This window comes from Heteronotia binoei, chromosome 1 (genome assembly GCF_032191835.1).
Source record: "Heteronotia binoei isolate CCM8104 ecotype False Entrance Well chromosome 1, APGP_CSIRO_Hbin_v1, whole genome shotgun sequence".
In the NCBI taxonomy this organism is placed as follows: domain Eukaryota; kingdom Metazoa; phylum Chordata; class Lepidosauria; order Squamata; family Gekkonidae; genus Heteronotia; species Heteronotia binoei.
In genome coordinates, this window is record NC_083223.1 from 149,578,378 (window position 1) to 149,604,163 (window position 25,786).

The 25,786-nt window shown below is 42.0% G+C and overlaps 1 protein-coding gene across 2 annotated transcripts in view; it reads left to right on the top strand.

The window, feature by feature from the left end:
* The window catches only part of KIF25 (kinesin family member 25), a 99,198-nt gene that overhangs the window by 65,705 nt on the left and 7,707 nt on the right, over nucleotides 1–25,786 (top strand). Inside the window, exons 12-14 of one of the 2 annotated variants that reach the window (XM_060242366.1) lie at nucleotides 2,489–2,643; nucleotides 6,589–6,777; nucleotides 23,123–23,278. In XM_060242366.1, the coding sequence (XP_060098349.1) occupies nucleotides 2,489–2,643; nucleotides 6,589–6,777; nucleotides 23,123–23,278 (500 nt within the window). The remainder of the gene's footprint in view (nucleotides 1–2,488; nucleotides 2,644–6,588; nucleotides 6,778–23,122; nucleotides 23,279–25,786) is intronic. The other variant, XM_060242374.1, reaches the window with a different exon arrangement.

Consider the following 25,786-nt stretch of genomic DNA (forward strand, 5'->3'; position numbering starts at 1 on the left):
TTTAAAAAAAATTAAAAAATGTTTGTGTCTAATAGTATATGTATGCATAGCATCTTGATTCAACAGAATTAGTGGGACAGATATTCATAAATGCATAATATTAATAATTTTACAGAGAAGATTGACAATGGAAAAACAAGTCAAAACAAAGCAAGGAAACCATGGTACAAGGCCACCCTGCTCTTTAGATCTAAAGAAAGCAACTAGGGCTTAAATAACATTTCATCTATAACACATTTGCTTATACATACATAAAGCCTGGAAAGTTTTCAGAATTATTACCCCATCAGTATAGCACAGTTCCTTCAGGATGGCTGTGATGATATGTTCAGAAATGGTGCTTCCCTTCACATGCACTGGTCAGTTGGTTCTTGGGGCAGCTGAGCTCACTGGTTGCTACATTACCAGTATTTACTTGAAAGGAAGACAACCCTGAATATAAGGAGGCCCACCTAAAAGAAGTTGTACACCAAGAAAAAAATTAATTGGATGTAACAATAACTTCTATACAAATGTAATTTGTCCCCCTTGTGACACCTTCTCCACTCACACATGTGCCTACCAGCCTCTCAAACCTCTCTCATAAGTTGTGAGTCACATGTAGGTCAGGACATCATAAGCTACCATTCCTGACTCTTTTAAATATATAGAGAGCCAAGACCATTTCACACCTCAAGTTCTCTCTCTCACACTCCCAGAGACATCCACAGACAGGGTATCCCCAGCCCCCTTTAATAATAAGCCCTCACTCACACAGAGCTATTGCAGCTAGGGCTCAAACACTGTTTTAATCACTCACTACCACCATTCATTCATATCCTATAATACAGCTTGCTTAATGTAAGAGCCACATAAAATAAACATCAAATGTTTGAGAGCCGCAAGACATAAATGTCAGATGTTTGAGAGCCACAAGACAAGAAGAAAGGAAGGCAAATAAATGGGGGAGGTGGAAAGAAAGCAACTTTAAAGGCATTCTCTAAGCTGCCACCTGGCTTGGAGAAACGATTTAAAGAGACAAATGCCTTCTCCAAGCTGGCCAGCAGGATGGTAGGGGCTCCAAGAGCTACACAATATGTGTGAAAGCCACATGTGGCTCCTGAGCCATAGTTTGGTCACCCCTGCTATAATATATGCATATAGACTGAGATATGAAATTCTCTGTGTGTGTTTCTTTGCCTTAGACATGCAGTCCATACGGTTAAACAAATAAAAATTAACTTTTATTTATGATATAAACATAAAATTGAGGAAAGTAAGGTATAAGTAAAAACATTTCACTTTCATTGAACTTTTGAACTGAGTTTCTGTTACTGCAACTGGGATCCTTTAATTCCAAACTGACTATTTTCAGCCATTCTCCTTTTCCCCTCAGCTCCCAAACTGCCATTTCCTAACTGCTATTTTTAACTGCAATTTTTTTCACTTTTCTCCCAGCACTCTAACAGCTCTCAGCAGTCACTCTTAGGGAGAGGTGGAACCACCTACCCTTTCCATCACACCTCTTCTTTTATTTTGGTGGCCTGCCTGGAAAAAAAACTAGCCTTGCATTGGAGTAAATTCTGTGATTTTATTCTCCCATCTGTGGACAGTTTGTTGATATCTGATAGAAATGTGAAACTGATGTGTATGTTTTGGTACTTAATTTAAGGCAAACATTTCCCTTAGCATATTGTCTCTGAAAAGAGGATTTGGATTCATGTACCCCCCTCCCCCCCTCGCCCGGACCTTCAAGCTCTTACTTTCTTTGGCAGATGAACTTTGAGGAGCCTCCAGTATCAAGCGTACTCTAAACCAATGTTCCCTCTAAGCTGCAGTCTTGTGAGCAAAAATTCTACTTGATATTCTACTTGAGGTACTGGCATTCAAGTTGTGAGCAACTGCATAAATTATTGTGCTCTGGGGCCATTTTTCCTGAGCTAAGACAAAAATGTGTGAGCTGGAGGCTAAAAATCTCTGAGCTAGCTCATGCTAACTCAGCTTAGAGGGAACACTCGTCTAAACATGATCACATGAAGACCTAAGGATGACTGTTAATGGCCATCCACGTACCCATACTCTATGTGGTAGTTGCTGTTTAAGCTGACTTACACCTGTCACATACCAAGATGCTTCTTTACCTTATCACCTTTAGGACACCACTTCAACTAGAGTTTGTCAGGGTAATCAGTGGTGTGCTAAATGTCCTTAAATTTAGTAAGTGCAACTCTTATTGCTATATTTTCAGCTGAAATATAGCAGTTTAAAAGTTGTTTCCATAGCTGATAGCTAAAGTGTATGGTTATGCCTGGATCACAAAGCCCGCACAGACCAGACATTTCTGATTGCCCAAAATATTATGCTGAAAGTAACTCTAGATAATTTATGTGAGGAAACAAAGAAGCAATATTGAACATAGGGCTGAAGGAAGACTGTAAGGGAAATTGTCGTGCATGGGGTTACATCTGCTATATTTTGCAGGTTCCTCTAACATGTTTCGTTTTGCTAGACCTGTAGAAGATGAAGTGGAATTCTTGGAGCTGGTTCAAAAGGGTCTTCAGTTAAGAGTCAAACATCCAACACTTGTACATGCTCAATCATCCCGTTCTCATCTTGTGGTAACTTTGACTATCACTACAAAGGCTGTCTTGGAGGATGGCTTTGGTAAGTTTCTTGTCTGTACCACATCTCTAAAATTATCACAGAAGCCACAGCTCTTAGTGAAATAATTAGCACAAATGTTTTAATATTAATGCTGAATTCCAAATTAAAACTCACTGACATTCAGCCCTCAGATTTAGCAGGAGCACAGTTCCTGAACCTTTCTGAGGGTTTCCCCTCTTCCTCCCCACCTACCTCGTCCATTGAATAGTAGGTTCAGCTGCATAACAATCCCTGGATTAGGAGAGTGAGCAGCCAGCCAGCCCCCAGGGGCTTTGCCACACCCCCAGCAGCTCTCATTAACACCTGGAGAAGCCCATGCCACCCTTTCTCCATTTCTAATGTGATTTTGCGTGGCAGCACTTCTTGCTGGCCTTTTGACTGGGTGGGGAGCAGCCCAGGAGGGCCGCAGGCAAGCGAGGCCTGCTTGGGCTGGCTGGATCTCTAGCCAGCCCAAGCAGGCCTAGCTCTCCTTTCTTCTCCTTTCTCCATGCTGGCTGGGGCTGATGGGAGTTGTAGGCAAAAACATCTGGAGAGCTACTGTTGGCCACCCCTGCTCTATAGGCATACATCTGAAAATCGGAGTCATTATAAAACCATTCAGCACCTCAGTATAATCCTGCACTTAGACTACTACTATATTGCCCTTTTAATACTAAGAACAAAAGAGAAGCCATGTTGGATCAGGCCAGTGGTCCATTCAGTCCAACACTCTGTGTCACACTGTGGCCAAAAAAACCAGGCACCATCAGGAGGTCCATCAGTGGGGCCAGGACACTAGAAGCCCTCCCACTGTGCCCCCCTTGAACACCAAGAATACAGAGCATCACTGCCCCAGACAGAGAATTCCAACAATATGCTGTGGCTAATAGTCATTGATGGATCTCTGCTCCATGTTTATCCAATCCCTTCTTGAAGATGTCTGTGCTTGCAGCCACCTCTGCCTCCTGTGGCAGTGAATTCCATGTGTTAATCAATCTTTGAGTGAAGAAGTACTTCCTTTTATCAGTTCTAGCTCAAATGCTCAGCTATTTCATTGAACGTCCACGTAGGGTTGCCAAGTCCTTTTCATCCCCCAGTGGGGGACATTCGTGTGCTTGATGCGTGCGCGTGATGAAATGACGTCACCCGGAAGTGACGTCATCAAAATGGCTGCGCCTGTGTGGGGCCACTCTAGGTGTTTATGGGAAAACTCTATGGTTTCCCCGGACACTCTAGCCATTTGGGAGGTTAAAACTCTACGGTACCTATTGTACCATAGAGTTTTACCTCCCAAATGGCTAGAGTGTCTGAGAAAACCATAGTTTTCCCAGAAATGCCTAGAGCAGTCCCGCATGGGTGCCGCCATTTTGATGATGTCACTTCTGGGTGATGTCATCATGCCAGCGACACAGGGGGAGGTTCCCCCCACCAGGCCAATGTGGGCCGGTGGGTTGAGAACCTCCCAGGCGGGAGATTCCCCACCTGGACTGGGTGCTTGGCAGTCCTATGTCCACGAGTCCACGTATTGTGAGAAAGGGAAAAAAAGTACTTCTTTCTCTACCTTCTCTATACCATGCATAATCTTGTAAACCTCTATCATGTCACCCCTCAGTCGACCTTTCTCCAAGCTACAAAGCCCCAAGTGTTTTAATCTTTCTTCATAGGAAAAGTGTTCCAACCCTTTAGTCATTCTAGTTGCCCTTTTCTGGACTTTTTCCAGTGCTGTAATATCTTTTTTGAGGTGCAGTGACCGGAATTGTACACAGTATTCCTAATGAGGGGCACCATCAATTTATAGAGGGACTGATTTGTTTTCAATTCCCTTCCTAATAATTCCCAGCATGGTGTTGGCCTTTTTTATTGCAGTCACACATTGTCTCAACATTTTCAGTGAGTTATCTACTATGAGCCCAAGATCTCTCTCATGGCCCCTTTCTGCTTTTGTGTTTACTACGGCTCTTACCTCCCACCTCCATCGCTTCAAAAACCTGCTTCCATATTCACATGCACACTCACCTCACTCTCCCATCGGATTTTTAAATTCCTTCCACATCCTTTTCCCAGCTGTCACTCTGCTGTATCTCCATAGTTTCCAAGAGTGGTTTTTCAGAGGAGTATCCGATGTAGCCATGAAATTAAAAGATGTTTTCTCCTTGGGAGGACAGCTATGGCGAACCTGGGCAATATAATAAAAAGTAGAGACATTACCCTGCCAACAAAGCAATGGTATTCCCAGTAGTAATGTATGGCTGTGAGAGCTGGACCATAAGGAAGGCCGAGCGCAGAAGAATAGATGCTTTTGATATGTGGTGCTGGAGAAGAATCTTGAGAGTCCTTTGGACTGCAAGAAGATCCAATCAGTCAGTCCTAAGGGAAATCAACCCAGACTGTTCCCTGGAAGGTCAGATGCTGAAGCTCAAATACTTTGGCCACCAAATGAGAAGGGAGCACTCACTGGAGAAGATCCTGATGCTGGGAAAGACAGAAGGCAAAAGAAGAAGGGGATGGCAAAAGTTGAGATGGCTGGAGAGCGTTACTTATGTAACTAACACAAATTTGAGCAGACTTCAAAGGATGGTGGAAGACAGGAGGGCCTGGCATGATTTTGTCCATGGGGTCGCAAAGAGTCGGACTTGACTGTGCAACTGAACAACAAAAATTTCCTCCCCTCCTCTTAATTCGCTTCCAAGCCTTTAAAAGTAGAAACATTTCCTTGGACTTTCTCCCTCCCCTCTCCTGGCAGGTTAATTGGTCTGTTTTTATTGCTCAGTTTCACACTATGCATGTCTTTTGAAATAGGAGATTAGGAAAGTAAATTAGCTTGGTTGGTTAAGATGCTGGGCTATTTTGTATTTGGGAAAAAAAGGTTTCCTTTCAAATAGATGCCGACCACAAACATTTCAAATGTGAGAATAGAAGAAGAAGAAGAATTGCAGATTTATACCCCGCCCTTCTCTCTGAATCAGAGACTCAGAGCGGCTTACAATCTCCTATATCTTCTTCCCCCACAACAGATACCCTGTGAGGTGGGAATAATGCTTTGGAACCTAGTTTGTGGCAGTGGCAGCCTTTTTAAAAAAGTCTGGTCCATCTCAACATCTCCTTTTGTCAACTCATTTCTAAATAAAAATGGGGGGGATTCAGGCTACAAAGCATTGATGTCTCTGTCTCCTCTCCAGCCAAATGGTCAGCATTGACTCTCACTAAATTTTTAAAGCAATGGTTGGCAATGTTTTTCCCCCTCCAGCCAACTCCTTGACTACTGATAAAGGGGGGAGCACTAATAGCAGCTCCACAGTAAATTCAGCTGGAAGAGTCTCCTATTTCAAAAGGCATGCATTCAAAATAAACCCAACCGACTCGACTTCAGTGAAAATCAGAAGTAAGCTATCTATGCAGAATGGACCATGGTCAGTCTCTGCCAGTTCCCACGCCATCAGCTTGTATTTATAGTTAGAATTTTTGGCTCCAGTGTGCATTACTTCCAGTTGATCACGTTGAACCTCATTTGCCATGTTGATGCCCACTCGCCCAGCCTCAACAGAATCCCTTTGGAGTGTTTCACAATCCTCTCTGGTTCTCACCACCCTGAACAATTTAATGTCATCTGCAAATTTAGCCACTTCACTGCTTACTCCCAAATCATTCATAAACAAGTTAAAAAGCATCATTGCTGCATAATGCTAAGTGCAAAAAGATCTGCTAGTGAAAAGTACTTATTATTGACTAGTGTTAAGATGTCACAATCCCTCTAATCAGTTCCCTGTGTAGGGCACCCTTTTTTTGTCTAAGTGGTTCTACATACATATGCAAGCAGAACAGGTTGCATAATTACCCCATTAAAGGGTCATTATTGGCCTAACCTAGAAATTACACTGTACTAACCTGTCCCTCCTGGTGTGACTTATTTCATTGTTGTGGGTTAAATTTCTTCATTCTGTATTCTGTAACAATTTCCCTGGGCAGGTGATTGTTCTGATCAGAAGCTGAATAAAGAACATTTCTTCAGCTCTTCACACTCAGTGAATTATGATAAGCCCACCTGTCCTTCCAGATCTTCTTCACCAGCCCAGTTTCTCAATGAATCTACCGAGAAACATCAGCAAATGAGAACAAAACTTCAGCTGGTAGACTTGGCAGGCAGTGAATGTGTTGGTAAGACAAACTTTGGGCAACACTGTTCCATGCTTGGAACAAATTTGTGTTTTGTTAGTTAATGTGTATGTTTGTTTAATTCATCTGTTCCCTGCCTATCTCCCTGATGAGGATCCATAGTGGCTTATATTATTCTCCACTCCTTTTTTTAATCCTTACAACCCTGTGAGGTGGGTTAGGCTGAGAGTGTGTAACTGGCCCAAGGTCATCCAACAAACTGTAATGAAGTATACTGCGCTCAAATAACAGTTTTTTCAGTCCAAGGCCTGTATCAGAAATTGTTGTGGGGAGAAGTTAGTGAGGCAAAAAGTGTTTCCTTCTACACCTTTTCTATGATTTAAATAGTCCCTCTGGAGCTGCAGTTAGCTGCACTGGAACGCAAAGACAGGCACAATTGTTTTCCTTACTATGGGGTTAATTTTAAAGGGGCTATTTAAATTATGGAAGAGTCATGAGAGAAACTGGTTAATAACTCCCTCCCCTAGCAATTTTTCTCCCATCTCCAAAGCAGTCACAGTTAGCTATGGTTGATAGTTATCTTAAGTTAGAAATTCCATGAACTCTCCTCTGACCTTTACTTGGCCTTCATCTGCTTTCAGATGAATACCACAAACTGCTATATTCTCCAAAGTACAGCTACAGAGCTCTAAAGGAACCTTTAAAGTTTTGATAAACAAATAAGCCTTATTCCTGACCTGAGCTCATCTTGGGGAAGTGTGAGAAGCAACAGAATATCAAGGTGGCTTTCCCATCTCTTTCCTACATTAATGTCCAGTCATGAAGAGATGCAAGTCTAAGTTTATGTTCAAGCTTAGAACGCAAGAACACCTTGGTGGATCAGGCCAGTGGTCCATCTGGTCCAGCATCCCATTTCACAGAGCAGCCAGCCAGTTGCTCTGGAGGGCAAATGGGGCACAGAGGCCAAGGCCCTCCCCTACTGCTGTCTTCCAGTGTTAGTATTCAGAGATTTTCTGTCTGTGGATAAGAAGGCTCCCTTCAGTCTCTATGGCAAGTAGCCTTTGATGGACCTCTCCCCCATGAATCTGTCTACTTCCCTCTTAATACTGTCTATGCTCTTGGCCAGCACCTCCCCTGGCAGTGAATTCCAGTTTAATTATTAACTGAATTTTTTTTTTAAATCCTTTGTCTGTCCTGAACCTATTTCTCAACAATGTCTTTAAGTTTCCCCCAATTTGACTGGCAGCAAATGTGTTAGTAGGTCAGCCTTGGGACCACTCTATGCATAATTCAAACTCTGTCTCCCCCCTAACTGTCTTTTTTCTACACTGAAAAATCCCAGATTCTCCAGCTTGTCACATAGGAAAGGTGCTCCAACCGTCTGATCCTTTGTGCCTTTCTATTCTTGACAGTCAGGGAAATCTTCCACTCTTTGAAAGAAGTCTTTTTGCCTTTTAAGGCTTTCTTGACTTAGGTTGTTAAGCATTCATGCATCATTTTAGACTTGTTGGTACCTTTCCTGATTTGAGGTTTGCATTCTCTCTGGGCCTCAGCACTTAAAACCCAGAATAAAACTTGGTTGGTCTTAAAGGTGCCACTGGTCTCAAACTTTGTTCTGCTGCTTCAAATGGCTACCCACATGATTTGACCCTCTTCAGCTTTTGATATATAGAACAACACTAGCCCACCGCACCCCTAACTGTCCCTTCTATGGAGTGTACATTCAGAGATAAGTGTCCCATCAATTTTCCCATTCCACCAGATTTCTGAAATGCCCAGTATATCTACATTGTTATTTAGCACCAAACACTCTGGCTTCCCAATTTTGGTTTGGAGACAGGCACATGTACCTGATTTTCCTTTCTTAGGATCCCTGCCTCCCTCAGTCCTCCAGTTTCTTCAAATGGCCCTCCTTTATTTCCCTACTCTCATTCTCAAGGTCTAATCCTCTCCCAAGAATTTACCACACCATCCTTTTCTGAACCAGAAGATCTCCAGCTCTCATTGGTTTCCCCCCAGAAGTTAATTTGAAAGCTGTTCTGCCACCTTTTTGATACTGTGCCGGCAGCCTGGTTCCCTTTTGGTTCAAGTGAAGCCAGTCTCTTTTGTACAGGTCTAGCTTGTTCCAAAATGTTCTCCAGCTACTGCTATTCAGTCTCACTTTCACAATAGTAAATTATCTCAGAATGCCTGCAATTTAATCATAGTTTAAAATGTGTAAATGGTACATCAAATATTTATCAAAAGTGATTTTATTCAGTATGCCTACTTTATTCCCTTTGTGAAAAACAATACTAGTAGGGATTGTGTAGTAATTTCCTGTTTTATTTGGCTTCTCATCTGCAAGTGGCTGCTGCTGCTTCAAACACAGTCCTTTCAGAAACCTGATTATTTATTTCCTAAAAGACAAGCTGCCTTAGCAAGACAAGCCATTCCATCAAATGCAACATTCCAGAAATAATGTTTTGAAAACTGAAGCTGTGTTATGAAAGAGCCCTTTACGTTGCTGCCAGTTCTTTTCCCTGGTCACCATAAGCATTTATTGTATTTTTAAAATAACCTTTTCAATATACATATTTTATTTGTTGTAGGTATTAACTTTGTTTTGACTAAAAATGTTGCTAAGTGATACTGTATGTTTCCATTTTCTGCTGAGGGCAAGCATTGCTGATCTGTTCTTTCAAATGCAAGCTCTCCAGGTCTTGGTCACTCAGTCCAGTTAATAAACAGTTACTGCTGTGAGTAATACCAGTTGGTCTGAATTAGTCTGACTCTGCAATCCTAAGTATACTTATTCAGAAGTAGACTTCATTGTGTTTAGTGGGCTTGCTCCCAAGTAAGTGGGCTTATGTTTGCAGCATACATTCTGCTTGATCTTAATTATGGTTTTACAAATTCAGAGGACTTCACTGAAGACAATCGAATTAAATTATATCTAGCACCTTTATCTTGTTTCTAATAATAGCTTTAAAAAAACCCTTGCTCTAGTTCACATTACTTTTTAATTGGATAGAAACATTTTTACCCCCCCAATTTTACATTCTGAATATTTAATTTGAATACATCCTTATGTTATTCCATGTTAGACTAAATGTTAGCTTGAGATTTGATTATATGGTAAGTACCAACTTTTCTCCACATGTCAGTACATTCAAATAAAGTAACATCAGACAACTTGACATGGTAAAATTTCTTCACAAATAATGTGAGTTAGGCCTCTGTATAAGAAACATTTTAAAATTGTTTTAGGATATGTAAAAATTATCGTTTTAGCTTAATATTTCTATAAGCAGCCAAATAATTCTATAAGCAGCCATCTTTGATAATTGAGCTATATTTTACCTTGCAGGCAAACTACCTTACATTTAGTTGTTGTGTTGTTAACAGAATTTATTATCTTTGTATGTCACCTCAAATTTTTAAGATATTTAATAACATTTTAAAGAGCAGCTTTCATGTTATTTTCTAATAGTAGAATCTAAAAAACCTTTGCTTTAATTCTCAAATTTCTTAAATCAAAAATTTAAATATTCTTAACATTTTTATAAGGAAAAAGATTTTTTAAATTAGTATGCCTTGTGTTTTAGTGCAGTTCAAGTACTATTGTGCTGATTGGATGTAGCCAACCAGAAAGTAATACCGAGAATGCATTATTCGGGCAGTGTGTAATTTTTTGACAGTGAAGTGCTGCCTATTTTAGTTTCATGTAAACTCAGAAAACAACTATTTTGAATGGTTTTAAGTTTGGGCGGGGGGATGCTTCAGGTGTACCACATATGACCGAACAGACTGTGTTGAAATGTTGTGGGCAGTGGTGTTAGCCAAATTGCCCTCAGATGAGGTATAGGGGAATTTGGTAGGTGGGCAAGATGGCAATTACATTGTTAGGGAAACTGCTCTCAAAATGAGATTGGGGAATTAGATTGAGAGACAGTTAGCCCCAAAAAGGAATCTTTGTTATCAATTGTATACCAGGCTCAACCGTTCAGAGAGTCAATGCTCAATAAGAGACTCTAATTTAGTAAAAATCAATTGTAATTTATTTAGAATAATATTTCTTTCATACAAGGTAAAAATACAAAACACTCACACATTCACACAGGTCTAGGAAATATAGATAGATCAATAGGGGAACATATATGGATAAACAGACAGGGTAATATTTACCATCGTAGTCTTCCAGGAAGGTTTCCAATGGCGACTTAAGAGGACAGGGGAAATGGACCCAACACTGTGGCCAGAATTGGGGATGGATCTAGACAGCGGGTAATAGGGGTTGCTGAATAGAAAGCACACATGAGTGGAGTTGGGTCAGAGGTTAAATAGACTCTCTTAGACCCCTCAGGTGCTGGGAGGTCCAAGGGAGGAGAGATGGGAGGTTCAAGAAGGCTGGACATTCCTTACTGACACCTAATTGGATGCCTGCTTTGGCCAATGAACTTCACCTTAGTCCAGTGAACCTGGAAATTTCCAAGCTGCAATGTTGCCTGGGTTGGCCCCAGGGTACTTAGACTGGAGTAAGAATGGGAATGGCTGGATACTTAAGTTTAAATGGGATTAACTAGGAGGGTGACAATAGGTAATCAAATGCTGGCCTAGGTACCACCCGGGTTAGACAAAAGACTTGATGAAGACAGGAGATGTCCTTCCTCTTTCTCATCTTCTGCTGGGCAAGATTTATTGTTCTGGCATTGCTGAGCAATTAGGATCAACAGTGGAGCTATTAATCCATTCTTAAAACAGATGGGTTGCTTGCAGGCTCAGGGTGTGTACGTGTGACTTTCCCACTAAGAAGGAATGAGTTCAGCCTGGCAGGGTAAGCTTGGGTCAGGAAAGCAAGCTGGATTCTGCTGTTGTTAGCTCTAGGTCCATGGAGCCAGGCTGGAAACATGGTGGCTTCTTCCACTGCAGTGGCCAAGACTGGGCACACAAGGAGCAGCTGGAGCATGTCTTCAGAGACGTAGAATGCAAAGCTGAGGCTTATGGTATCCACATAAGCCAGAAACTGCAAGCAAAGTCCACTTCTTAGAGCAGAGGTGTGAGAGTCAAATCTCCAGGCACCCTGGCAACCATGCTGGTGATCATGATGTTCACATGTATGAAAAGTAGGGGGCTTTTCCTCACAGTTCCCCCCCTCAAGACCTATGTCACCATCTGGTGGCGAGGTCTTGCAATAACACAATGTCCATATCTGTAGTTGACAGGCGGCGAGTCCACGTAGCTTCAGGGGTCTACCGGGGTGTACCGTCTATCTAAAAAGGTTGGAGCCACTATCTAAACTACTCAAAAATTAATTTGGAAAAATATTCCAATAGGCCAAAGGTTCCTTCCTTTGAATACTACGATGCAGGGATAACAGGCATTGGCAATGTTGTAGGGCATACAGTATTAAAACACAGGGTTACAATCATTGAAATAAAAGTTGAGTTCATAAAATCATTACTGCCATTTAAACCAGATAAATAACAAGAATTGATCTATAAATCACACACAATCATGACAATAATTGATTAGGAAAACACACAGGTACATTAGAGTTCATGGTTACAAGTGAATCCATATCTTAATCTTGAGTCTTCTTTTCCTCTTCTCCCCCCCTTGATAAGCTTCTTATACTGGGGTTTGAAGAGGATCTTCTTCCAGGTACCTATTGGGTATGTGAAAGTCCTAGTGGAGGGTGAACTAAAGAGTCTTCCCACCCCCCCTAGCACCCAGCGAAATCTGTCTTTATTGTTGCTAAAAGGGAGTCTTCCTGTAACCCAGCATGTAATTGGCAATGGTGCTTTTATGCCTGTATCACCGATGGTCCATAGAGCAACGGTGGGCTTTGAGGAAAGAACCAAAAAGGAACCAAAAACATTTACACATGACCACATGGAGATGATTCTGTACCATTGTAGGGAGCAGTGAAAGCAGATCAAAAATGCATACATTCAACCATGAAGAAAGGAGTTTTAAAAAGCTATTAGTGAAGTGTCCTCCTGTCCAGAGTGTGGTGACCAGTGAGCTTTTACGTCACAAGCTTACATATGTCATGTTAGGGGCCTGCATTGGGCAGGTTTGCCTATTACACTAATCATTCAGGACTTTAGGAGGCTTTTTCCTTGTCAAGGAAGGGAAGTAAGATACACAATACAGAAAACACAACCCAAAATATTCTTTGTTGCAACATAAAACTTAAAATAAAACATTGTGCACAATCCAGGAAAATGACCATAGTTTGGGGCGTCCCCCATATGATGAAAATAGTTCCAAAAAGAAGAGACAAAAGAAAACTTTTGCTATAGCCTTGGAATATAATAAATTGTCAAAACAATATAAAACTTCAAAAACGAAAACTGAGGCCTCAATAGAACAATGCTAGCTAGCTTTACATGAGAGGGATCATACCCAAAATGACAGGTGAGCTAGAGCAGAGAAATTAAAAACCTGGACATAAGTGAGCTGATCAGGTCCCACTAAATCCAGTCTTTCTCTGGGCCAGTTCAGCTAAAACGATCTCGGTATGGGGGTCTCACATGTGAGCATAGATTTCAACAAAAACTTAACAAAACAAGAATTCTGAAAAGCAACATAATGGTTACACATACATAAAACAATTCTTAACAGGACTATCAACAATTAGAACTACTGAGCATGCATTAGACTTGACTTGCAGGTCCAGATTCCCTGCACATCTATATTGAAAGAAAAGATGAACAAACTTAACAAAACAGTTACAACATCCTAGAAATCAAATTATGGTTAATTCACCTTGACAAACACATTAAACAATTCATAAAAAGAGAAAAGATGGGGCATTTGTAGTACCAAGAGAAAATGCTGAGTTGTTGCAAGGACAAGTCAAAAGAAAGACTTGAAACACGAAAGCATATCCCTTGAAGAAGAAACCTTTCATGGAGTAAAAGGCAAAACTAGGATGATGGCACAATGCTCCAGGTTTGAGGCTTGTGCCAGAGAATGATTTTCCTCTGTGCATACACAGAGTGCAAAGAATGTGTTGCTGGAAGGCAACATGCTGTCAGAAATACCAAATAGACCAACATTTGAACATGATACAACAAGACTTGAATTGGGGAGCCTTGATAGGCTCAGCCAACTGGTTATAGATGCACAAATAACACAAAAGGACATTTAGTGGCAAGAAGAAAATCATGATCAGAAATGAACCCTGAGGAATCTGCATTAAGAATCTAACAGGTTATTGCTCATTTCCTTGAGAACATGGGAAAATAGAAAAGGGTTTTCACTCAGAAAAAGTCTAGTTCTAACAAGATATAGGTGGAGGCAGAACCATCCATTGGTCATTATATTGCTTAAGACCAAACAAAGATACTGAGCCCACATGGTGGGGCCTTTTAAGAACATGCGGATGCCTCTTTCCACAGGCAGACAGGATTAAACTAAAATTAAAACTCAAGATTCACCAAATAACTAAAAGGGAAGATTGGTCATAGATGGAACATAGCTATAAATGACATTCAGAGAGCAAAAAAAAAAATTCTTAGCTCTAATGTTTAGCAGAGGGCCTATAGATTGTAAAGCATTTTCCTTTTACTACAAAGCACTGGGAATGCCCAATAGACTTTGAGGAGCAATTTCCTAAAAGTGTTTCCCTTAAAATTAGAGCTGCAAAACCTAAGTATAGGAGAGATTGGTACCAGTCACTAGAAAAATATTTTAAAGACTTAAAAGGTGCAGCAAAAATAAATAACAGAAAGAAAGCTCCTAATCTAAGAGAACTCTTAGTATTAGGGCAGTTTACAGGCAGAGGATTTCCTCTAGCAGAGAAGGATTGGCTGTAAGCAGAGCTTTGGGATGCCAGCTCCAGGCTGGAGATTCCTGACATTTTGAATCAAATTTGAAAATCACAAGGCATGCAGCCCATTTCCTTGGACGCTCTTTTCCTCCAGAGGCTTAGCCTCAATGTACTGGGGAAAAGGCTATGATTTTGGGAGAGACCTCCAGGTCTCACCTGGAGACTGGCGACCTTACAAAAACACAGTAGTATGCACATCTTCCATCCAGGTATTTCTCTGGCTGGGAAGAGGCTGTCTCTGTGAGAGACTGCAATATTTAAAAAAAAGTTTGGTAATGAAAAACTTTTGAAATTATATCTTTTTGGACCCAAAATCAGAAGATGAGAATTCAAAATAGCACAAAAATACCTCAACTGTATTTCCACCCCCCCTAGATGAAGAAGGCGGGGAGGGTTTTAACAGACAAACCAAAAATTCCTTCCCTCTTGCATGAAGTTTAGCTTAACAAAAGGCTAAAACAGACACAATGGATCTGGCCAGTACTCTCTTATCTGACCCTGATAAGTTTTTACAAAGAAAGGTGGAGGAGGAAAATAATGAGCTTTCTGCCTGGGTGGGGCTCAAAATTGTAACTCTTTTCCAGTTTCTTTAACTCAAGCTGAATTTGGCTGAGTTTATTTCAAGAGGGTCTGCATGAGATTTGCCAATCAGTACTACATTAGTTGTTGCTGGAGGTTCTCCTTTCTGTACTTTCAAATTTAAATGACAGACTTGCCCATTTGAGGTTAGCTGTCTTGTGTTGCTGTGACCGTTGAGAAGGAGAGGCAACACTTCTTACAAGACAATGAGGCTCTCTCTCTCAAAGACACTGAGTTGCTTGTACCTTAAGGAGACCTGAGATAAACAAAAATTTAATTTCTCAGGGCAATGCATTTAAAATTCTATTCCTTTGCCTTAGTTACTTATCAAATCTTTACTGCTACAGATTTCCATTGAGCAAGAGGGAGAACAATTAGCATTTCTTCCTGATGGCAGGAGTGCTGAGCATTTGCAATACTTTAGCCAGCTCTATTTGGACTAATCTGCAGGCACTCTGTACAAGCTCAGAGGCTATACCATTTAACATTCATAGAACTGAGGAAATAAATATTTTTTTTTTTTTGACTTTATAAGCAAGAGAGAGAAAGATGAACTTGGGAGTTTCACAGATTTTCATTCAGCCAATTTGAAAGTTAAAACAGTCAGTTTCTTACATTTTGCTCTGAAAGCTTTGAATTAACAAAAACTAGTTCAGTCTCTCTTTCTCAGGTACTTGATGCTGGCATTTTTTTTTTTAAAGGGTTAAACTAAATACATACTACATCAAGCTCCCATTACCCTGCAGAGAAAACTAACTCTGCAGGCTGGAACCCTTGCTGGGATTCCAGGAGATCTCCAGGCCTTACCTGGAGAAATGGCCTGGTCTAATTATAGTCCAAGTCATTGCTTGTATGTTTTCTTATTTAGTCAAGGGAAAAGGTGCCCTTGTTACCTTTAAACCTAATAAAGCCAGATCTCTCTGTTTTAAGAGACATTCAAGTCTAGATGTTAGATTTTCCTTTGGGTGGGGGGAGGTTCAGAGACAAAGGAACCTTGCCTGCCCATGTGGGACTACCATTCTCTGAAGTTCCACAGAATTCTGGCTTTCAAATTCCCCAAATGGGATGAGATAAAGACAGTAAATTTCTAGCCAGAAGGGCTGAGACTTGCTCATGTAGGAGTGTCTGGAGCAAGTCCTTGCTAAAATGAATACCTTGTGCCATGATTGTGGAACTCTGCATAGGCTCAGAGACCACATTTCCTTCATGATTCTGGGGTAAGAGAACTGAAACAGGGACTGCTTTCTCATTTTCATGGGGGAAAGAAGTCTGGGGCTGCACAGCTGGGTTTGCCCCGCCATATTTCCTTTTATCCTGCACTTCCAGAATTTCCAGTCTCCTCTCTGTGGCCCTGCAAGACTCCAGAACATTTTGAAGGAGACTGGCAGTTTCCTTTTCTTTCCTAGCTTCTAACTTTTGCTGAAGTTCCTGATTTTTCTCAGCAAGCTTTTGGATTTCTAAATCTTTTTCCTGAGTAGGATTTACAATTTTCCCTACCATTTCCTTATTAGGGAAATCTTTCACAGCAGTAGCCTTGGGGAAGCTATCTCCATTTTCTGCAAACCCTGTGGCATTGGGAGCCATGTGCCCTGGTGGCTTCATGGCTTCTGAAAGTGAAGCAAGTAGCACATGTGTGGGCTTCTTATCAAACTGCCTCATGTCTGCTCCAGTGGCTCTAAGCTGGGACCAAGCTGCCATTCTGACTTTGTCTCGAGGGGTCCGCTGAGGCCAGGGTTGCCCAGAGGCTGACTGTGTCTGCCTAGGAGCATAAGCCTGCTTGTGAAGGGGAACCTTTGGGACAAGCTGGGGATGGCAAGAAGAGCTGGAACCAAAGCCACTGTTTTGGAACTTCCAGTTCTGGCTTTCTTTTCCATGCCCGTCCTGTTCCTGATTCCAGTAAACAGGGTACTGGCCTTTTCTATTTAATTGTGCTTGAGTGAGCTGTGTTTCTAAAACAGCAGCCTTCTTCTCAGATTCTTGGGCATGCTTTAAAGCATTCTCCAGTCTCCATTTGGCCTCATGGAGAGAGTGGGTTAAATTTTGTTTGTCTATTAGGTACTCATATCTCTCAGCCCTGAACCTTTCTACCTCCTTCTCATAAGTTTTTAACCTAGCTTCTGTCTTTCTAAGCTTAGAGGATACCTGTTTCTGCTGTTCTTCTCTCAATCTTGTCCTTCCTTCCTCATGAGTTTCCAGCATTTGCTTTACTTTGGCCTCATGACTCATGAGAATCTGCTCTTTCTCTGCTGCATAGGCCTGGAGCATGAGTTCCTTCTCTGCCACATGGCTTTGAAACTCCTGCTTCAGCACTGATGCATGGCTTTTAAGAGTTTGTTCTAGTTCTTGTTCCTTTAATTCTAACTGTTGCTCTTGCTGCTCAACTCGTTCCCTGAGCTGTCTGTTCACATTGGAGCTTTCCTGCAAGGCTAGGAACAGACCCCATGAGGCATAGAGATCTCTTTTTCCCGAACTTATTGTTTTGTTGCTACAGTTCTCCTCAAATATATCTCTAAAGGACTGAAGGGGATCAGAGCCTTGGTTAAAGATTCCCTTGTTCCAGGGGTTGTCCCCTTTCTTTATTAACCATTTGTCCAATTTGGGGATCTCTTCCTTTTGGGCAAGAATATCCATTGTGGCGTGTGGGGATTTCTCTTTTTGGTTCCCTTCTATTTCGCCTACCGCTAATCTCCAATTGAGCTTCGGCTAAAGACTAAGATCAACGAGTTCGCCAACGGCAGGGTCTCGGCCAAACCCTAAAATCCTCGAGTCAGCTTAAGGCTGCACTCGGCCAAAACTAAGATCATCGAGTTCGCCAACGGCAGGGTCTCGGCCAAACCCTAAAGTCCTCGAGTCAGCTTAAGGCTGCACTCGGCCAAAACTAAGTTCATCGAGTTCGCCCACGGCAGGGTCTCGGCCAAACCCTAAAGTCCTCGAGTCAGCTTAAGGCTGCACTCGGCCAAAACTAAGTTCATCGAGTTCGCCCACGGCAGGGTCTCGGCCAAACCCTAAAATCCTCGAGTCAGCTTAAGGCTGCACTCGGCCACAACTAAGATCATCGAGTTCGCCCAAACGGCAGGGTCTCGGCCAACCCTAAAATCCTGTCCGACAGTCTGATCACACTGGTTTTGTCACCCCTGCGCTCTCAGGCTTGTCGGGTGCCTTATACTCGCCTTGGCCTAGGTTCGTGTAAGGACTTAAAGTGTGTGTGTGTGTGTAGGTGTCTGAGTGTGTATGTAGTGTGTGTGCACTAAGCTCTAAAGAAAAGGGAGAAGGGAAGGGTGCTCTATCCAGATCTTAACAGCTCTGACCTATCCTGACATTCCCTCCCACGATAGACGCGTTTAGAAAGGCCTCGGGACAGCGGCCAGGCTTCACGGGACTTCCCCCTTGCATTCGATCGGGCTCAGTCCTCTTGCGAGGTGTCTGGCCTCCTCGGGGCGGCTGAGAAGTCCAACGCTGAATGATAGAAATGGGAGTAGCCCAACCCACAATTATAGATGCTCGCTAGAGCCGTTCACACAGAACTCATTCACTCAATCACTCATGCAATAGCCTCGCTAGCAAGACTGTTTGAACGGTGCAACCCTACGTCTGTCTGTATGAAGACACGCGTGTCGGCTCGCGTGTGTTCCTACAAACAGGATAATGCCCACGCTTTCTCCACCAATTTCTGTTAGGGAAACTGCTCTCAAAATGAGATTGGGGAATTAGATTGAGAGACAGTTAGCCCCAAAAAGGAATCTTTGTTATCAATTGTATACCAGGCTCAACCGTTCAGAGAGTCAATGCTCAATAAGAGACTCTAATTTAGTAAAAATCAATTGTAATTTATTTAGAATAATATTTCTTTCATACAAGGTAAAAATACAAAACACTCACACATTCACACAGGTCTAGGAAATATAGATAGATCAATAGGGGAACATATATGGATAAACAGACAGGGTAATATTTACCATCGTAGTCTTCCAGGAAGGTTTCCAATGGCGACTTAAGAGGACAGGGGAAATGGACCCAACACTGTGGCCAGAATTGGGGATGGATCTAGACAGCGGGTAATAGGGGTTGCTGAATAGAAAGCACACATGAGTGGAGTTGGGTCAGAGGTTAAATAGACTCTCTTAGACCCCTCAGGTGCTGGGAGGTCCAAGGGAGGAGAGATGGGAGGTTCAAGAAGGCTGGACATTCCTTACTGACACCTAATTGGATGCCTGCTTTGGCCAATGAACTTCACCTTAGTCCAGTGAACCTGGAAATTTCCAAGCTGCAATGTTGCCTGGGTTGGCCCCAGGGTACTTAGACTGGAGTAAGAATGGGAATGGCTGGATACTTAAGTTTAAATGGGATTAACTAGGAGGGTGACAATAGGTAATCAAATGCTGGCCTAGGTACCACCCGGGTTAGACAAAAGACTTGATGAAGACAGGAGATGTCCTTCCTCTTTCTCATCTTCTGCTGGGCAAGATTTATTGTTCTGGCATTGCTGAGCAATTAGGATCAACAGTGGAGCTATTAATCCATTCTTAAAACAGATGGGTTGCTTGCAGGCTCAGGGTGTGTACGTGTGACTTTCCCACTAAGAAGGAATGAGTTCAGCCTGGCAGGGTAAGCTTGGGTCAGGAAAGCAAGCTGGATTCTGCTGTTGTTAGCTCTAGGTCCATGGAGCCAGGCTGGAAACATGGTGGCTTCTTCCACTGCAGTGGCCAAGACTGGGCACACAAGGAGCAGCTGGAGCATGTCTTCAGAGACGTAGAATGCAAAGCTGAGGCTTATGGTATCCACATAAGCCAGAAACTGCAAGCAAAGTCCACTTCTTAGAGCAGAGGTGTGAGAGTCAAATCTCCAGGCACCCTGGCAACCATGCTGGTGATCATGATGTTCACATGTATGAAAAGTAGGGGGCTTTTCCTCACAACATGGGGTCAGTAACTTATGTATACAGGAGGCAGTCTACCCAGGAACCCTTTAAATAACAAGGAGATTGATGGTAAACTAAAAGCATTTTTATTAGAAAAATAGTTCAAACACACAAGGTAATAAATCACACAAACAATCACAAAGTCCTAGGAAAATAGCAAGGAAATTGGATAGGGAAATATATATGGGAGTGATACAGACAGGGAAATACTTTACCAAACTTGGAGAATCCAGAAGCACGAGCCAATAGCAATGACAATAAGGGAAGGGGGAGCAAGAAAAGACCAGCATATCTTACAAATAACTGGCCCAATACTGATCAGGTATTTGGGGGTGGCTCAACCAGAAAAGGTGGGGATACCACAAGAAACACACCGATCTGGCCAAAAACTGGCCTTCTTATAGCCAAATTCATGTCCTGAGGCTCTGTCAGGTGACACCTGACATCACCCTGGAGATAGCTCCCAGGAAATTGATAAAAGGACTAATGGGCATTGATGGTTTTACCTCAGGCAAACAATTGCTAAAAGAAATATGATGGGTCAATCTAGCGCCAAATTACTATCTATTGTGACATCAGAGCTAACACAACAGAGGTCTATGTGACAGGATTAAGTCTTTGATTATGATCATCTTTCTGGATTTTTCATTGTGTCAGATGCTTGCCTATATGGCCAGCAGGAACAGTCTTTTTTTAGGTGTGAAGCTGTGACAGCAAGTCTATTGTTGACCGTTGGCTTCATTTACATTTCCAAAGCCTGACTGGAGTCCATGGGGCTCACCCTCATAGCACTGGGGGGGATCGAGAGTTGTTGTTTTAGGACATTGTAGAAACATGGCTTCTGTAAGGGCTGCTTTTTGGCACTGTCTTCTTATGACAGGAACATAATCTTTAGGGAAGCGCTATCTGGAGTCCTTTGCATGGGAAGCTGAGACAGTCACACCAATAGCAGGAACAGGCAAGGAAATGGCTGGAGCCTGGCTGGAAAGCCTGTTGCTTTAGTTCACACCAAGTAAAATATCCATACAGGGTTGGCACCAAAGGTTTGAAGTTTAATAAAACTGAATGTCCAGTAAGGCATTATGCATGTGAGTTTGAGGGGAAAATCCATAATAGCTAAGTCCGTTTGGGTCTGGTACCAGGGCCAGTGGAATCATAGTTCATAGATGGTGGGAGAGGGGGTTCAGGGCTAACAATGGGGAGGGCGGAATTGCCTTCCACAGATACATGTGACAAGTATTTCTTGTGCCTCAGAAAAGGGCACAGTGCTGAAACTGTTTGCCACTGTTAGAGGTTCTCAATGAGGCACAGTTGTTCCTCCCAACTTTGGGAATGAATCCTCCTGATATTGGCAAAATTTGACATCTGGTTCTTACACTGACTCAACAGGAAAGCCATGTTAGTCTGTCTGTAGCAGTAGAAAAGACCAAGAGTCCAGCATCACTTTAAAGTAGGGCTGCCAAGTCTAACTTAGAAAATATCTGGGGACATTGGGGGTGGAGCCAGGAGACTTTCACATTCCCTAAAATAAATGTAAAAATACAGCAGTGCAGTTCCCTTGAACACAGTCTTCATTTCCTCATTCCCAAGCAACTGCACATCTGTGTGTTCTCTCTCTCTCTCTCTCTCTCTCTCTCTCACACACACACACACAGAGCAGCCAAAATAAACAGTTTGCAATCCCACATTTGCGTAGTCTCACTATATGGCAATTTATTCATGAGTTGCTGAAATTGCAAGTTCTTTAGACTAGCACAGGGAAATCAAAGGTTCTAGTTTCCCCTTTCCTATGCAAATGACTTTCAAAAAGATTATAAAACAAACTGAGGGTCTGGGCTGCTTCCTTCCTTTCTTAAAGTCCACTGCAAGCAGCCATGTTGTTCTGCTGGCTCACCCTTCCCTCATTCAGCCTGGCTCCTAGATTTAAAGGCACAGACATACCGTCTAAAAAGCAAGCCTTTCCAAGTGTCTTCTTAAGCCTTCCAAAGTGGAAAGGCACATGGTGACTGTTGGGGCAGGGCTTCCCCCCCACCAGCCAGCAGACTGGGACAGGAAGGAGCCTGCAAAAGTGATGGATTCCCTGCTGGGGCCTTGGGATTGAATAAACACACAACCACAAATGGTTATAGTGACCAGCAATTACTAAGATTATATAGCAATACAATAATGTGATAATAGTGAGAATACACAAATACATAGAGACATAGACAAAACTCTCAAAGAGTGCATTCATGGAAGACAGCAGAGCACCAAAGTACAGGGAGTCGACTTGTAGCTCCTGTTTCGACAAATCTTCAAGCAATGGAAAGCTCTACTCCATTTTCCTGTTGCTTGGGAATGAGGAAATGAAGACTGTGTTCAGGGGAACTGCACTGCTGTATTTTTACATCAAATAATCCACGAACCACAATTCATACAGCTTCACAGTTAATCAGTATCAACAACCTCTTCCATATAACACTAAAGTAATCTCACAATGTTTCATCACAGGACATATAGTCTCAACTAACTTCAAACAGGCATCAGCTCAGAAATGGCTCAAGGCCTGGGGATTGGCAAGCCTGCCTACCTTAAAGAAGTTCTGAAAAAGTAAGCAGTGACTTATTAAAGCTTTAAGGTGCTATTGGACTCTTGCTCTTTTCTAATGACACTACAGTTCTTGAGTGCTGGAGCATTCCTCCACTGTATGCTGCTGGCACACAGGTCCAGTTGGCCTCTGTATTAAGGCAGAATACTGTCCAGTCAGTTATCCAGGGTCTTAACTTGTTGCAGCATTACTTTTGGCAGAACTGAGTGGGAACCCATGATTCCTCTCCCTTGGGAAGTACAGTGTTGCATGGGCTTGAGATGGTGGGGTGGGGATTATTGCTCTTAAAAGGCAAATTCTAGAATGTTCTGAATTGAAGTTCTTAGCATATACGCAGCCTGCTGGTGTGACTACACAGATGACCATTCAAGGAACATCAGTTACAGGTAAGCATACCTGTTTTCCCTGTGACTGATGTATATTCAGGTGTCTGGATGTGATAAGGATGTCTTGTGTAAAGTTACTGGTTTTCCCCCCTCCCTAGGTTTGTCTGGTGTATCTGGAGCAGTACTCAGAGAAACCTCCTTCATTAATCGCAGCTTGTCTGCTCTGGCAGATGTACTTGGAGCAATATCAGACCATCGCTCTCATGTTCCCTATCGAAACAGCAAACTTACACATTTACTCCAGGACTCCATTGGTGATTATAACCTTGATTTTATTTATATTTTATTTATTTAAAAGATTTGTGCCCTGCTTTTCAACCAAATGTTTCCAGACAAAAACTTTTGTTTAAAAATGCAATACATGGCAACAGTATCAATAAAACAGCAGACAAGAAAAAATACTGCGAGAACCAATACATTCAAGAACATATGCACACATTCATGTATACAAAAACATAAGTGCCATTTCAGTAGAAGGGCTGGTAAACATTTTAAAAAATAAAACAAACAAAAAACTTTTGTTAATTTTTTATTACTCTTGGAGGTGACTAAAGCTGAAAAGACTAGTCACTCTCTGAGTAACTGTGGGAAGGAGTGTTGTCATCCAACCTCCATTTTATTGGCTTTCTCTCTCCCCTCCCACCTCTATCTTTGGAACAGAATTAAGTCCTTTCTGCCAGTCACATGAGGTGCAGAAAACATGTTTTGGGCCAACTCCATGAGAAAGGAGAAGAGGTGGGAGGACCTGATCCAGCTCCTTATAATCTTGTCCTGTTCATGAGGAACAGTGGCAACTTTAAAATTTTTATTTTAAAAAAAAAAAATATCCAGCCTGATGAAGGGTTCTAGTGAACTCAAAAGCCGCACATTGTTATGTGTCATTTGGTTGGTCCTGGGCCTTTTTCTGAGTAGGAATGCACAGGAACATAGTTCCGGCTGGCTTAGCATCAGGGAACGTGGCCTAATATGCAAATGAGTTCCTGCTGGTCTTTTTCTACAAAAAAAGCCCTGGTTGGTACTAATAAAAGGTATGACAGAGATTGTATTCTGATTTTTTGGATTTTACTTAGGGACTCAGACAGTTGCTAACAAACAGCTCACATTAACTAATGCTCATACCATCAGTCTTTTTATTAACTGCCCATATCACCTCTGAAGGAAGGGAAGTCTTCAGTTATGTATTTATTTGTTTAATTCACTCTGCTTTTCTCCAGTGGAGACCCAATGTGGATTACATCATTTCCCCCTCCTCCACTTTATACTCCCAGCGAGGGCTGTTTTTGTAGAAAAAGCCCAGCAGAAACTCATTTGCATATTAGGCCACACCCCTGATGTAACCATTGTTTCACATCAGGCTTTTTTGTAGAAAACCCCCAGCAGGGACTCATTTGCATATTAGGCCACACCCCCTGACGCCAAGCTGACTGGAACTGCGTTCCTGCTATATATATTAAAAAAAACCCTGCTCCCAACAAACCTTTGAGGTAGGTTAGGTTTAGACGGTGTGATTTAGCCCAAAGTCACCAAATGAGCTGCTATGGCATGAGTGGAGATTTGAACCTGGGTCTTCCAGATATTAGTCTGATGCTCTTAATCAACATGCCACACTGGCTGTCAAGCATGCTCATATGGCAGCAAGCAGTCCTACCCTTATCTCAGGCTACTTAAGATTTTAAACATCAGAGCCTATGCTTAAAATTGCTCCTGGAAGTTACAGGCAACTAATGCAATTCTTTTATACCTGAAGAAATAAGAAACCAATAATTAGTGTTTATCAGCAACCTTGTTCCTGCATTCTCTTCTACTTGAAACTTTTGAACAGCCTACAGAGACAACCCACAAAAGTGCATAGTGCAGCCTGGTTAGGATCAAGGCCTGGGTGGCTGTAACTAGATCCAGCCCACCAAGGAAAGATCCCAGCTGGCATATCAACCAAAGCTCGGTGAAGGCCATAGAAGAGGTCTGTGCTTTGATCTTTAGACATGAATCTTACAGTGTTTCTGAGCTGTGAATTCAGGTACAGGCTGACTGGTGTCCCTAGCTGTTAATATTAACCAACAGCACCACTGTCTTGTTGGTAAATGAACATCAGTTACTACCTCCAGTTCAGAACATTCATTGTTTAACATTGATTTAAAATAAATCCAAGAATTTTGCTTTATTTTATTCCTGGCAGCATTGTTGTGATATTTAACATCTTATGACAAACAGAAATTCTATGGGTAAAGATTTTTCTAGTCTTTGAATCTCCCTGCCAAGAAAAGCTATACTGTTCAAACTGCCTGGCAGCTGTTAGATATATGGGAGCCCTTCTACAAAAATGGTGAGGAGTCTTTGTCAAAATGTAAGCTTTCGTATGCTCTAAGCAGACTTCATCAGACAAAATTGGAATGGCAAGCCATCCTTAAATATAGAGAAAGTGGGCAGTGAGTTTTTTTTCTATGGCAAACTAGAATGTCTCTTTTAGAACAGTGTATCAGAATATTTTGGGTTTTTTGTATTGACATACTCAAATAGGGATATTGGCTGTTTATCTTATTACATATACTAACCCCTCTTCCACTATATTTTAATGTATTCTTTTTTCTAATGGCAAACTATAATAATGTTATAACCTCTTGAGATACTAATGCCTTCCATTTAAACCCACAACTAAGAAAGCCAGAATGACACCCAAATTTATGGCACTTCACACCTATGACATCAATCTGCTTTTTATCACCCTCCACTGTTGTTTCAGCCCAGTTAACAACACTAACTAA